Source organism: Semicossyphus pulcher, unplaced genomic scaffold (genome assembly GCF_022749685.1).
Source record: "Semicossyphus pulcher isolate SPU_LCO1_2020_fin unplaced genomic scaffold, fSemPul1.0.p SCAF_21, whole genome shotgun sequence".
NCBI classification, from domain to species: domain Eukaryota; kingdom Metazoa; phylum Chordata; class Actinopteri; order Labriformes; family Labridae; genus Semicossyphus; species Semicossyphus pulcher.
The window spans coordinates 1,556,424-1,572,234 of record NW_027211695.1 but is presented as its reverse complement, the minus strand read 5'-3'; the positions used below and the strand labels follow the sequence as shown (position 1 = coordinate 1,572,234).

Genomic DNA, 15,811 nt, shown 5'->3' with positions numbered 1-15,811 from the left:
TTGGTGGGGGTCTGATGCTGTTACCTGGTCGCGCGGTCCCCTCTCTGCCCCCCTGCTGTTAGTGTGAGTCTTACCTGCACGACGTCATGACGGAGGAGGAAGATCTATCTTCATCACAGCACCTCCTCTCGGAGGAGCAGAAACACGGAGGCTTCGTCCCTCCGGAGGGTCTGTGCTGCGTGTCCGTGCTGTCCTGCCTGCTGCTCGCGTGCTCCTACGTGGGGAGTCTGTACGTGTGGAGGAGTCACCTGCCCAGGTAACACTGTAACACTAACTGTAACTCTATGAGAACAACCAGGTGTTATTGATGCTTAATGTGTGTTATTTACCTGATTACTGTGTGTGATTGTTTACTGGTGTGTGTTATTGTTTACCTGTATTGATGTGTGTGATTGTTTACCTGTATAACTGTGTGTGATTGTTTACTTGTATTGATGTGTGTGATTGTTTACTTGTTTACCTGTGTGTGATTGTTTACTTGTATTGATGTGTGTGATTGTTTACCTGTATTGATGTGTGTGATTGTTTACCTGTATAACTGTGTGTGATTGTTTACTTGTATTGATGTGTGTGATTGTTTACCTGTATTGATGTGTGTGATTGTTTACTTGTCTAACTGTGTGTGATTGTTTACTTGTATTGATGTGTGTGATTGTTTACTTGTTTACCTGTGTGTGATTGTTTACCTGTATAACTGTGTGTGATTGTGAGGATGAAAAAACAACGTTTAAATGATCTGAAACAGAAACATATTCAGGAGAAGCTCAGAGCTAGAGACCTTGTTCATGTCTGTCTGTATTTGTAGGAAGTCTTTAGATCATGTGTTTTGTGTCCGTCGTGTTCGGGCTTCAGGGAAGTTCATTTCAGTCAGACTGAGAGGGGAGGAGAGTTTGTGTCTGCTGTAGATCACTGCTGTGACAGAATGAGTTGTGTCCCCGGTCCTCTGTGCTGATGATGATGATGATGATGATGAAGATGTTGAAGGTGGTGATGATGATGATGATGATGATGAAGGTGATGATGATGATGAACTGTTGTGTTTTCAGGGATCACCCCACAGTGATAAAGCGACGGTTCACCAGCGTTCTGATCGTGTCGGGTCTGTCTCCTCTGTTTGTGTGGGTGTGGAGAGAGTTCACAGGAGTCAGAGTGAGTCACACACACACACACACACACACACACACACACACATATCTGTGTCTGTTTCTGTTCCAACAAAATCCAGATTACCAGTGCTTTACAGACACCACATAGAAATGTCGAATCTGTAGGCAGGGATGTGGATTTTAGGGACGGCAAGTGTTCTGGTTTCCATTTGTAGTACGCTTGTAGTCCGAGTAATATTGATCAGCAGGCTGCGGCGCATGCAGGAAAAACAGTCCCTGTGGACAGCAAAAGAGGAGGAACGTAATCCACCGTAATGACATCCCGGCTCCCATCAGCGTCATCTGATGATGATTTAGCTTCTTATTAATCTTGATAAACAGACATCTGCATGCTAACAGCTAACAGCTAACAGCTAACAATCTTAGACTTAGACTTAGACTTAGACTCAACTTTATTGATCCCTTTGGGATGACTCCCTCTGGGAAATTCAGTCTCCAGACTGTTCTAGATCTAAAATTCAGCTTGAGATAAATTCCCTGACGCGATCGATCCGACCTCCGCTCAACAAACTTGACCTGACAAAGCTTTATTTTGACTTGTTACTAATCTGCATCATGATGTTGAAATTTCAGCCAAGTTAAGAGCCGTTAATTAAAGTGTGTGTGTGTGTGTGTGTGTGTGTGTGTGTGTGTGTGTGTGTGTGTGTGTGTGTGTGTGTGTGTGTGTCAGACCGGCCCGTCGTTTCTGGCTCTCATGGGGATCCGGTTTGAAGGTCTCATTCCTGCCATCGTTCTTCCTCTGCTGCTCACGATGGTAAGATCTGGATGTGATGACTATAATGTTACTCTTGTTTCTTTAATTAAATGTGGATCTGATCGGCCTCCTGTCTTTACTTAGAACCGTTCTGATCCTGTCGGTGGTTCTTTGTTTCAGGTTCTGTTTCTGGGCCCCCTCATGCAGCTGGCCATGGACTGTCCCTGGACCTTCATGGACGGGATCCGGGTCGCCTTCGGTGAGAAGAACTGTGTTCTGCAGACCCGTGGTTCTGTTTGTCCTGGTTGTAATAACCTGATGTTCTGCGTGTTCTGTGTTCTGCAGACCCGTGGTTCTGGAGCCTGTGTGTCAGTGACATGCGCTGGTTGAGGAACCAGGTGGTGGCCCCGCTCACAGAGGAGCTGGTGTTCAGGGCCTGCATGCTGCCCATGCTGGTCCCCTGTGCCGGACCCTCCACCGCCATCTTCACCTGCCCGCTCTTCTTTGGAGTCGGTGAGTTCAGACACACGCTGTCTCCAGGTGACCCTCCTTACAGGTGCGACTGAAGTACAGTCATGATGTCACCGTCTCATCACAGCGGTGGAGGTGACTTTAGAACATGTGACGTTCCTGTTTTGTGTCTCTGACGGTGTGAAGGACACGCACTGATGAGGACAACTTCTCTGTTTCAGCTCACTTCCATCATGTGATCGAGCTGCTGAGGTTCAGACAGGGGACGCTGTCAGGGATCTTCCTGTCTGCAGGTGAGCTCAGGTGTGTAGATGATGTGCTTATTTGCTGTAAGAATCAGCTGATGATGTTTCTCTGGTTCTTCAGTGTTCCAGTTCTCCTACACCGCTGTGTTTGGAGCCTACACGGCATTCATCTTCATCAGGACAGGTGAGCAGCTGCCTAAAACTTGTGCACGGTCCTTTAAATGACTCACTGTTCGAGTCGTGTCACGGTTTATGAGTCTCAGATCGGATCATATTTCAGATCAGCAGAAAAAACATCTTATAATAACTTCTACGCTCCTCTGTGACTGTCTCTCTACATGTAAACTGAATGTGTTTACACGGAACAAAAATATAAACACAACATTTTGTTTTTGCTCCCATTTTTCATGAGCGGAACTCAAAGATCTAAAACTTTTTCTATGTACACAAAAGGCCTTTATCAAATACTGTGGAAACAAAGGAGTAAGTGTAACACAAAGGTGTGATGTTGTCAGACACCTAACAAGCTGAGCCTGTCTACCTGAATGTGTGACCTGGATGGTCCTGGTTCCCTGATCTGTACTGGTTACATACTGGTCTTCTCTTGTGTGAATGGTTCCTGTGTTGCAGGTCACCTGATGGGTCCGGTTCTGTGTCACTCCTTCTGTAACTACATGGGTTTTCCCGCCATCAGCGCGGCGTTGGATCATCCTCACCGCCTCTCCGTCCTCTCCTGTTACCTGCTGGGAGTCCTCCTCTTCCTCCTCTTCCTCTTCCCTTTCACTGACCCCTCCTTCTACGGCCTCCCCACTCCGGTCTGCACCCTTGCCCCCTCCCCCAGTGCCATCTGCCGCTCCTGATTGGCTGCTTTCTCTAATCAAGAGGAGGAGTTACAGGCCAGGTGTTCCTCTGATGAAGAGGAGGAGGAGTTACAGGTCAGGTGTTCCTCTGATGAAGAGGAGGAGGAGTTACAGGTCAGGTGTTCCTCTGATGAAGAGGAGGAGGAGTTACAGGTCAGGTGTTCCTCTGATGAAGAGGAGGAGGAGTTAGTCTTCAGGTGTGTCCACGGGGCCTGTCAGTGCGGACAGACAGGTGAGATCAGGTGCATGCAGCCGGGGGTCTGTGGTGATGTAACAGGACATGTTCATCAGCTGATGCTCTCACACAGGAGAGGGGGGTCAGGACAGTCTGAGGTCAAAGGTCAGAGGTCAGTATCATCAGCTGAGGATGACGTCTCCACGAGCAGCTGTGACCTTTGTAACCGTTCTGCTTTGTTGTTCCTTTGTTCTTGTTTTTTCAGCTTTTCTAACAGTAATAATAAAGTTCAGTCAGACGACGCGCGTTGTTACAGTCTGAAATGTTTCCTGCAGCAGCAGAACAGAGCTTGTGTTGGGCGTCTCGGCTCCGCCCTCATGATATTCGGGTCCTGCAGGTGAATGCTGGGGTGGTGGTGGGGCTGAAAGTAAGAGCGCAGTGTGGTGCAGGGCAGCGACGGCAACGACAGAGCAGAGAGAGAGCGGACAACTTGCAGCTTAAATAGCATGTCGTCAGGTGATGTGGAATTTACGTTTCACACAGAGACAGGACGTTGATGAACGTTGATCAGCTGATTGATAACACGGCTTAATATCTGAGGTCACTCAGCAGGTGTGAGCAGCTCGTAGCGTCGAGACGTTCACACAGACGGCGTGTAAGCTTCTACTGCCTCTTCTGTGTGAGAGTTCCCCCCTTCAGACGGTGAGAACAGACTGATGCTCTGATGGTTTCAAACTGCTGAGTCAGTCAGTGTTCACTTTGATCTGCTAACGGGTTAGCCACGTGCTAACTGTCCGCTGCAGTCTATAGCTTAAAACCAGTCAGCTGATGTTACAGGTTGGTCTGATGGTGGAGGTGGATAGATAGAGTTAACCTTACTCCTGTTTGTACTTACTCCTCTTTACTCCTCATTACTCCTGTCTGTTCCTCTTTACTCCTGTCTGCTCCTCTTTACTCCTGTCTGCTCCTCTTTACTCCTCTTTGCTCCTCTTTACTCCTGTCTGCTCCTGTCTGACCGATTGGATACTTTGTCGTTGAGTTGGTCGTCGTTCAGCAGAGGGACCTTCAGGGTTAAACTTATTTAATGTTGTGAGAGTGACTGACAGACGCTCCTCTCTTCATCAGACCCACACTTCGCCTCTCCGTCCTCTGGTTGAACTCATTATCAGTCATTATCCGCTCTTATCAGTTATCTCACTGAAAGAACTCCAACACTTGAAGCTAAAGTCAAACTGTGAAGAAGAAGAAGACGTGAGCTGCTTCAGTCTTCAGCAATAAGCCGACGTGTGAACATGTAGAAGCAGGAGGAAACGGGCTCAGCTGTGTGTCTGCATTGTGATGGACAGTTAGATTATTCAGAAGAGTTTACCTGTATTTACCTGAGCCTGTCAGCAGGGGGCGTCACAGCTCTGTGTCAGAGAGGCTGATGAACAGAGCAGACGGATGAGCCAGTGGAAATCCCAGACGCTGAGGCACATTCACACCTCCAGCTGTTTCTGGTGATTTCAGCCTGCAGAATAAGATCATCTTTAACCCTGTGTGAAACACTGAAGATGCATCATCCACATGCTGTTAGTGACTGTGTGCTGAGCTGCTTCATGTTCTCTGTTAACCTGTGAAGAAGCCTCAGTCTGACATGTCCTCTGTTCAGTCCTCTGCTCAAACTGTCAAACACTTTATTTATTTGTGCAGAGAGACGTGTCTGCGTCTCCTCTCTCTCTCTCTCTCTCTCTCTCTACATGTTGGGCTGTCCTCTCTCTCTCTCTCTCTCTCTCTACATGTTGGGCTGTCCTCTCTCTCTCTCTCTCTCTCTCTACATGTTGGGCTGTCCTCTCTCTCTCTCTCTCTCTCTCTCTCTCTCTCTCTCCATGTTGGGCTGTCCTCTCTCTCTCTCTGCACCTCCTCACCTCCTCACACTCCCCATGTCTTCTCTCAGACTCTGTGATCTGCAGCATCACAATTTGAGGTGAAACTTTTTGCTGTAAAATAAAACCACTTCTTCTTTTCCACCAGAGGCACATCAGTGTTTGCTGAGAGAAGTGCAGAAGCTGCACATCTTTAATAACACACACACACACACACACACACACACACAGAGCAGCAGAGTGTATTTTTGCTGAACAGCTGCTCTGTTATTTTAATATTTCACACCAGAGAAGAAGAATAATTTCACGTGTTGAGATGTTCAGTGAATCAGATGTTTATATTGAGCTCTATATTTTCTCATCAGATCTATTTTGGAGACAGAAACAGTCACAGATGTGAGCATGAATTTATCCTCACTCAGTCACATGTTGGAGTATAAGCGTGTTTTATTACGACAATCTTTTACTGACTCTTTGAATCTGCAGAATGTCTGTAAATAAACTCTTTCTACAGTCGCTCTGTCTCTGCTCGTCTTCATGGGATTTATACTGTCAGCAGCTAAGATGCCAAGATGAATTATGGGTTATGTAGGCACCACAGGGGGGAAAAATGTGGATTAAAAAATAATATCTGCTTATGCTGCATTGATTTACGACATCTTTAAAAGAGTTTCATTGGGAATCAGGCCATGATTAGCCTAGCTTAGCATATAATGTAAAGCCAGGGACCCTTCTGAGTAACATTTATCTTCTGTAAGGTTGTAAGGGCTCGAGAAATGAGACTTTTGATTGACAGCTGACAAATGAGTGACCTGACTTCAGATCTCAAGTCTGTAATAAAAACAAACATAATCTATTTATCATTTTGTTCCTCAATGTTTAATAAACAGATTTTTTCTTTTTTTGTCATTAACAAAGTTCAACAAAAACATTTCTGAACATAAACTACAACTCCCAGGATAATGTACCAGCTAATATAACGTGTATTTATACATGTAAATGTAAAGATAGCTGAGCCACAGTCTGAATGACAGGAGAGTAAGACTAAAGAATAAAAACAAGAGATTAAAAAACGACCATGATAAACTACATCCCCCATCATCCTATCTGTCATCCATCATCATCCTCTCCACTAACACAGTGAACACTGTAGAACAGGGGTGGCCAACCATGCTCCTGGAGAGCTACCTTCCTACATGTTTTAGGTTTCTCTGCACTCTAACACACCTGATCTGAATGATCTGCTCGTTATCAACCAACTGAAGCGTCTCAGGGGATCGGTAACGAGCGAAACATTAGAATCAGGTGTGTTAGAGTGCAGAGAAACCTAAACCATGCAGGAAGGTAGCTCTCCAGGAGCAGGGTTGGCCACCCCCTCTGTAGAACATATTGAACACTTTAGAACACACTGGGCACTCTGTAGAACATACTGAACACTCTGTAGAACATACTGAACACTGTAGAACACACTGAACACTGTAGAACATACTGAACACTCTGTAGAACATACTGAACACTCTGTAGAACATACTGAACACTCTGTAGAACACACTGAACACTCTGTAGAACATACTGAACACTCCGTAGAACATACTGAACACTCCGTAGAACACACTGAACACTCTGTAGAACACACTGGGCACTCTGTAGAACATACTGGGCACTCTGTAGAACATACTGAACACTCCGTAGAACATACTGAACACTCTGTAGAACATACTGGGCACTCTGTAGAACATACTGAACACTCTGTAGAACACACTGGGCACTCTGTAGAACATACTGAACACTCCGTAGAACATACTGAACACTCTGTAAAACATACTGAACACTCTGTAGAACACACTGGGCACTCTGTAGAACATACTGGGCACTCTGTAGAACATACTGAACACTCCGTAGAACATACTGAACACTCTGTAGAACATACTGGGCACTCTGTAGAACACACTGGGCACTCTGTAGAACATACTGAACACTCCGTAGAACATACTGAACACTCCGTAGAACATACTGAACACTCCGTAAAACACTCTGAATACTCTGTAGAACATACTGAACACTCTGTAGAACATACTGAACACTGTAGAACACACTGGACACTCTGTAGAACATACTGAACACTGTAGAACACACTGGGCACTCTGTAGAACATACTGAACACTGTAGAACATACTGGACACTCCGTAAAACACTCTGAACACTCTGTAGAACATACTGAACACTCTGTAGAACATACTGAACACTGTAGAACACACTGGACACTCTGTAGAACATACTGAACACTGTAGAACACACTGGGCACTCTGTAGAACATACTGAACACTGTAGAACACACTGGACACTCTGTAGAACACACTGGACACTCTGTAGAACATACTGAACACTCTGTAGAACACACTGAACACTCTGTAGAACATACTGTAGAACATACTGAACACTGTAGAACATACTGGACACTCTGTAGAACATACTGAACACTGTAGAACACACTGAACACTCTGTAGAACACACTGAACACTCTGTAGAACATACTGTAGAACATACTGAACACTCTGTAGAACACACTGAACACTCTGTAGAACACACTGAACACTCTGTAGAACATACTGTAGAACATACTGAACACTGTAGAACATACTAAATACTCTGCTGTATCAACTTGTGGAGATTCATGAGGAACATTCCTGGTATGTTCCTCTGTGTGTGTGAGATAAAGAACGTTTATTCTTCTCTCAGGTCACAGTTTCGTTAAAGGAGGGCAGGAGGTTCGTCAACATTCACACGACCTTGTTTATGTTTTTAAAGCCATGACTTCTCTCTGCAGGATGGAAATATGCTGAAGGAATTCCTGCCTGCTTGGAATAGACTCCTCCTCCTCCTCCTCTGGATTCATGGTGAGGAGCTGTGGGTGGGAACAGAGAACGCAGGCTAGAAACACAATGTGGATCTGATTTATCTTTAATAGGATGAGTCAGAGTGAGTTTGGGAACTCCGGGCTTTAGTTTGGTGTACATTTGATGAAGCTCATGTAGTGAAGTCATGTGATACGCAAAAGTAGACACTTAGTAACACAACGTTCTTCTTTGATTACCAATTCCTGAAAGAATCCTGAAAGTGTGAAGGCCTGATGATAGATGACACTTCATTACAGATACTCACAGTCATATTGGCAGACTGCGGTGTCGGGAGCATCAGCAGAGTTGAGCAGCTCCTGGAATAACACGGTAAAGTGGTTTAGAAAGTGTGATGTGACCTTTCACCCTTGTCCCTGCAGCCTCCCCCCTCTGAGCTGAAGGTAAACGTATTTACATTCATGATAATTAGATTTAGAGAGAATCTGTGCTCTGGTATGTACAGACGACCTCGACCCGCTGCTCTGGGTCGAGCGTCTTCCTAACAGGAAGTTCCTCTGCTGGATTCCTGCTGCTCCGACTGTTAACTCTTAATCTTTGGTGGCCCAGGATCTAAAATGTGTAATTCCAGTGATCTCAGGAGGAGCTGAGCACATAAACACAGAGAGCAGACTTCACTCAGCATCCTCCCACAGTGAAACTGAATCCACAGACTGAACGTCCTGAAGTGGAGCAGCATGTGGACAATGATGGAAGATTTAACAGAGATCCTGGCTCTGATTTACCGACGTTCACCTCCCGTGGGACGGTCCAAGTCCAGAGTGTCCCCTTCCTCTGTTCAGTCATCATCTTCAAATATGCAACTAAATATAGTGAAGACAGGGTTAGGGTCACCGTGTGGTCCACCTGTCGTCTCCGATATCTCTGCATCACTCTCTCTGAGAGGCTGATGTGGATTTACCTCAGGATCTTTGTCTGTCTACAACATGGCACCTTCAAAATAAAAGTCCTCCACATAAAGGACCTGCCGCCTCTTCATCAGCAGGAGTTATGAAGATGATAAGAGAGAGGATGGTTTGTACCTGAGTTCAGTTATCTCTGTGTGAACATCTTACAGCCTCAGCTCTGCCTGACAGGCTACATGCCTGAGTCCTGCCTGACAGGTTAGCTCTCTTGTCTGCAGGCGCAGCGAGGAGGAGCCGCCCCTTCACCCTTCACACTCTGAGTTCATCCTGACCTGTCTGTGAAACTTTGGGAACCTTTCAAAATAAAGTGCTGTTGTTTGGACAGCACTGACCTCAGTAGTACTGAGGGTACTTTCTTTTCAGAGTTTGACTGAGCAACACAAACACTGTCTCTGGCCTCACAGCGCTGAGGACGAGGCGATCGCCTGACGTCTGCTCCGTGTAAGGCAGCAGTGAAGCACTGATGGAGTCACAGCTCTGACCCTGGTCCTGGTGAGTATCATCATTACATTCAGCTGTATCTCAGATGTTTACAGGAGATATATCTGTAGTTTCTGATGCTCTGATTTCTGCTGAGGAGGATTAAAATCACATGTAGAGAGGAAGAGTCGTGTCTTGCTTTCAGACAGGAAGTCTTCCATAATAAAGGTTCATCCTGCATCCTCCATCTGCCACCGAGGACGTCTTAAATACTACATCACCCATAAACCTCAGCTGCTGTTGCCATGGAGTCCCCAAACCTGAAGCCCTGAAGCTTTAACTGTTCATCACTGTGTTTCAGTGAACACATCATGTTCGTCTGCTGTGTTCGAAGTCATCCTCACATTCAGCTGGAATCGGCTGCAGCCCCTCACGACCCAGAGCAGGGTTAGTGCTCAGATGATGGATGCATGTTTCACAGAGCACAGTGACACTCGCAGCAGAGTGTCTGATGTTTGTGTTTTATTACAGGTTCATTAAACTCAGACATGATGACCTCCGTCACACTCCGTCACAGAGTGAACTCTGTGTGACGTCGCTCTCACGGCTCGCAGCTCTCATTTGTACGGGCGATAACACGGAACTTTAATTTATGTCTCTCATCTCATGACGAACATAACACGGCGTTGCACCTGGTCAGTAAGTCAGCATCGGCTTCTTTGTGAACACGAGCAGGTGAAGTCAGAGAGCTCACCTGGTGTGTTGCTGAACACAGACTGTAACGTCCTGACAGAGACTGCACAGATCGATCACCTGTTCCAACAGTCCAGCAGGAACGAAGTCAAACTCTAGCTGCACACTGATCATGATAGCATTGTTAGCATTTTCATTCTGAGCATGTAGCATTCAGATGTTAGCATGTAGCTCCTGGCTGTTTAACATTACAGGCCTGTAGATTATGAAGTGTGAGAACTTGCCTTCGTGTCAGTTACACACAGCATCAGTATTTGTAATGCTTCCTGCTGATCTGCTCCTCGACTCGGAGACCATCAGACGCTAGCTTGTTAAAGTGTGTGAGTGTGCAGCCTTCACTGTGCTCCTCTGAGCAGACAGTAAATATAACAGTGCTGGAGGGCCACACAGGAAGAAGCTCTGTGTGAGACAGAACACAGGAACGTCTCTCTGTAATTATTCTGCTCCGTTAAACTGCGGATGATTTACCCCCCACGTGTTTGTTTAACAGTCTGAGCGCATTTAACAGTGTGGAGCCCCGAGGCGTTCAGGTACACTCTGTGCTTTACATGTTTCACACAAACACCCTGCTGCTTTACTGTCAGCCTGTCCTGGTGAATGAAGGTGATGATGATGATGGTAAATGGTAAATGGATGGACTGTACTTCTGTAGCGCTTTTCTAGTCTTTGCGACCACTCAAAGCTGCTTTTACACCACATGTCACATTCACACACACATTCACACACTGATGGCAGAGGCTGCTACGTTAAGTGTTTAACTGTCAGTCAGTCATCACATTCATACCTGTTGGCTACGCCACTATGGGGTTCAGTGTCTCACCCAAGGACAATTGTGGGGATCAAACCTCCGACCTTCAGATTGAAAGACGACCGACTCTACCACTGAGCCACAGCCGGCCCCATAAAGAGGATGGTGATGAAGAGGATGAAGAGGATGATGAAGTGGATGATGTAAAAAGTCTCTGAGGTTCACTTAAAGTTTGATGTTTTGTGTATTTTTAAATCTGAGCTCAGTCAGATAAAAATACCCTGCTGCTGAGAAAACACACACACGCAAACAGTGTAACACAGACATATATGGCTCTGAATTACTGTGTCCTTTAAAAACACACCCCTCTGCTGACCCCCCCCTCCGGTCTAACCCCCTGCTTCCTGTTGTATTCTGGGATGGATCAGTTGGAGCGTGAGAACATTCTCAGGGCAGGACAAGTCAACCCAGAAATATTTTGAATACAACTCACAGATTCGAATGTCCAGAGACAAAAACAGATACCTGTGTAAAGTACACATACAGATACGTGTGTAAACGTACGTACAGATACCTGTGTAAAGTACACGTACAGATACTCGTGTAAACGTACGTACAGATACCTGTGTAAAGTACACGTACAGATACTCGTGTAAACGTACGTACAGATACTCGTGTAAACGTACGTACAGATACTCGTGTAAAGCGTACGTGCAGATACTCGTGTAAAGTACACGTACAGATACTCGTGTAAAGCGTACGTACAGATACTCGTGTAAACGTACGTACAGATACTCGTGTAAAGCGTACGTACAGATACTCGTGTAAACGTACGTACAGATACTCGTGTAAACGTACGTACAGATACTCGTGTAAAGCGTACGTACAGATACTCGTGTAAACGTACGTACAGATACTCGTGTAAACATACGTACAGATACTCGTGTAAAGCGTACGTACAGATACTCGTGTAAACGTACGTACAGATACTCGTGTAAACGTACGTACAGATACTTGTGTAAACGTACGTACAGATACTCGTGTAAAGCGTACGTACAGATACTCGTGTAAAGCGTACGTACAGATACTCGTGTAAAGCGTACATGCAGATACTTGTGTAAACGTACGTACAGATACTCGTGTAAAGCGTACGTGCAGATACTCGTGTAAAGCGTACGTGCAGATACCTGTGTAAAGTGTACGTGCAGATACTTGTGTAAAGCGTACGTACAGATACTCGTGTAAAGCGTACGTACAGATACCTGTGTAAAGTGTACCTGCAGATACTTGTGTAAAGCGTACGTGCAGATACCTGTGTAAAGCGTACGTGCAGATACTTGTGTAAAGTACACGTACAGATACCCGTGTAAAGCGTACGTACAGATACTCGTGTAAAGCGTACGTGCAGATACCTGTGTAAAGTACACGTACAGATACTCGTGTAAAGCGTACGTACAGATACTCGTGTAAAGCGTACGTGCAGATACTTGTGTAAAGTACACGTACAGATACCCGTGTAAAGCGTACGTACAGATACTCGTGTAAAGCGCACGTGCAGATACTTGTGTAAAGTACACGTACAGATACTCGTGTAAAGCGTACGTACAGATACTCGTGTAAAGCGTACGTACAGATACTCGTGTAAAGCGTACGTGCAGATACCTGTGTAAAGCGTACGTGCAGATACTTGTGTAAAGTACACGTACAGATACCCGTGTAAAGCGTACATGCAGATACTTGTGTAAAGCGTACGTGCAGATACTCGTGTAAAGCGTGTGTACAGATACTCGTGTAAAGCGTACGTGCAGATACCTGTGTAAAGCGTACGTGCAGATACTTGTGTAAAGTACACGTACAGATACCCGTGTAAAGCGTACATGCAGATACTTGTGTAAAGCGTACGTGCAGATACTCGTGTAAATGTACGTACAGATACTCGTGTAAAGCGTACATACAGATACTCGTGTAAAGCGTACGTACAGATACTCGTGTAAAGCGTACGTACAGATACTTGTGTAAAGCATACGTGCAGATACTCGTGTAAACGTACGTACAGATACTTGTGTAAAGCGTACGTGCAGATACTTGTGTAAACGTACGTACAGATACTCGTGTAAAGCGTACGTGCAGATACTTGTGTAAAGCGTACGTACAGATACTCGTGTAAAGCGTACGTGCAGATACTCGTGTAAAGCGTACGTGCAGATACCTGTGTAAAGTGTACGTGCAGATACTTGTGTAAAGCGTACGTACAGATACTCGTGTAAAGCGTACATGCAGATACTTGTGTAAAGCATACGTGCAGATACCTGTGTAAAGCGTACGTGCAGATACTTGTGTAAAGTACACATACAGATACCCGTGTAAAGCGTACGTGCAGATACTCGTGTAAAGCGTGTGTACAGATACTTGTGTAAAGTATACATCCTGCTGTAAGTAGTGTCCTGCAGTCACACTGAAAAGTCCAGGCCCTGAAACGTCCTCACAGTATAAAGTATAAAGTTGTCAGATATATATATATAAATAAACTCAGTCAAAGTACAGATACCTGAAAACTAGAGTATAGTAATGAAGTATTAGTACTTCCCCCTTCTGGAGGATTTGTTGTAATTAATCAGTGATTACTGAACCACTTGAGTTTGTTTGATGGTTTTCTTGTGTGTTTACAGAAAGACACAGCTCCCCCCCCCCCCCCCCATCACTACAGCTCCAGATGTCCGTCATCAGAACTCTGCCTCCACAAACACCATGGGGGAGGGGGTGGGCACACTCTGATTGGACGGTCTAAAGATTTAATGAGTGGACCTCCCCGGGGTCCTTCATGGTTAACATGTCCCACAGTTCTCCCACAGACCAATTGGATCCGATCCAGAACCCCCACCCACTCACTCCACAGCCCTGCAGAGACCAGAGTCCTGTTTGTGGGCTCTGTCTAACCTCTGGAGCTCTGGTACAGAGCGTATTACAGGCTCCGTCAGATTGGAGGCTTCTGGCTCAGTTGTGGTTCTGTTCTGTGTGCGGCTGAAAAGCTGTTTAACCTGTAATCTAACGCCTCCTCTGCATGTGTCTGTCAGGATACACGATTCAACACTATGATGCGTTACATGAACTGTGTGATTTATGAACGTGTGATTCTTCAACAGTGTTAGGGACCAGGCAGCAAGGCACAAGACAGCAGGAGTTTTGAGAAAACTTTAACAACTACAAAATTATAACAACTAGGCCTATAAAAGAGGTCAACTTAATATAACTCTACTTCTCAGAACTGACCTGCGGTACAACATGTACATTATTAATGTGTTTAATACCAGTGAAGTCCAAACATGGAGCTCTGAAGCAGCACTTTAACAAAGAGGGACCTGACGCCTCACCCTCTGCAGGTTTCACTTCCTGTCTGTACAGACTCTGATTTTTATCCATATTTGTGTACTTTAGACTTCATGGGAATAAAGTTATCACCATAGTAACAGTTCAATGAAAACGATGATCATGAGGTCATAGTGACGTTTGACCTCTGACCATCAAATCAGCTCAGAAAGCCATCCTTGGCAAAAAATAAGACCCTCAGAGAAACTGCTCTGTGTTACGGAGTAGAAACAGATAGTCTGCTCTGTGGGCAGGCAGTCCTATTGGACCTTTGACCTTTGACCTCTGGTTCAGGTCGTGTGTGAAACAGCCAACAGGTTTTATTTGAATCCACTGTGCTGTGTGTTCCTGAAGCGTTATGACGGCTACGCTGTGTGTGTCTGTGTGTGTATAATGACCTCTCTCACAGATACAAACTGATTTAATTACACATAATTAAATCAGCTCGCATGTCTGCAGACCATTTTCACCATGGAGACCCTGTCTGACCCCCCCCACACACACACACTAACACACACACTCACTCACACACACACACAGTCTGACCCGCCCTGACCCCAGGCTGAGAGAGTCCAGACTAAACTGTGAACTATCTTTAACGTGGTTGTTCAGGAACTTTATAAAGTTTCACTTCATCTTTAGGTAAATAAAGTGAAACAGAACTTAAATTAAATGAGTGACACACAACATGCCTTGGTGGTCATGTGATCTTATCACTGAACACCGTCTGGGCTTCATTATAACAGACTTCAGCTCTTCTCCTTTACAGAATATCTGAACACATCACACGTTTGTTACATCATGAATGTTTCTGCTGTGAAAGAAAAAGGTCGGACATGAATGTGAAAATAAGGGGACAGCATCAGCATCGTCTCCACAGCTGGCCCTTTTAAACTGCAGTGTGCCAAGGACAGGCTGAACAACACGTGTTCAGATTGGCAGGGTTTGTGATGTAACAAATCTAAGGAGCCAATCTAGAATCGGGGTGACGCGATGCATATCATAACATACCTACGAGTGTAATGCAGCCGAGAGGGTTTTCAGATAATAAGCTTCGTCTGCATCGGAGGTCTTATCAGCTCCAGGGGCTGCTGGTCCCCCCCCCGAGGGGCTGCACACCCTGAACCAGACCTCCAGACCTCCTTTAGTGATTTCAGGGGACAGAGGCTCTGTTTCATCTTCAGACACACACACACACATTCCACATCCACAGAGCACATGTGGGGGA

The 15,811-nt window shown here is 45.5% G+C and overlaps 1 protein-coding gene across 1 annotated transcript; it reads left to right on the top strand.

The window, feature by feature from the left end:
* Nucleotides 1–22: 22 nt before the first annotated feature.
* Nucleotides 23–3,895, top strand: rce1a (Ras converting CAAX endopeptidase 1a). The gene is made up of 8 exons (XM_069671998.1): nucleotides 23–256; nucleotides 1,047–1,149; nucleotides 1,837–1,920; nucleotides 2,041–2,119; nucleotides 2,206–2,373; nucleotides 2,553–2,624; nucleotides 2,698–2,760; nucleotides 3,207–3,895. The coding sequence occupies exons 1-8, from the start codon at nucleotides 87–89 to the stop codon at nucleotides 3,434–3,436; spliced, it is 969 nt and encodes a 322-aa protein (XP_069528099.1). The 5' UTR covers nucleotides 23–86; the 3' UTR covers nucleotides 3,437–3,895.
* Nucleotides 3,896–15,811: the final 11,916 nt, after the last annotated feature.

Bases quoted from the DNA above. Each gene is read 5' to 3' on its own strand.
- rce1a (XM_069671998.1), top strand. From the start codon at position 87: ATGACGGAGGAGGAAGATCTATCTTCATCACAGCACCTCCTCTCGGAG. The intron at 257-1,046 runs GTAACACTGTAA...TTGTGTTTTCAG, and splicing joins TGGAGGAGTCACCTGCCCAG to GGATCACCCCACAGTGATAA. The intron at 2,761-3,206 runs GTGAGCAGCTGC...CCTGTGTTGCAG, and splicing joins ATTCATCTTCATCAGGACAG to GTCACCTGATGGGTCCGGTT.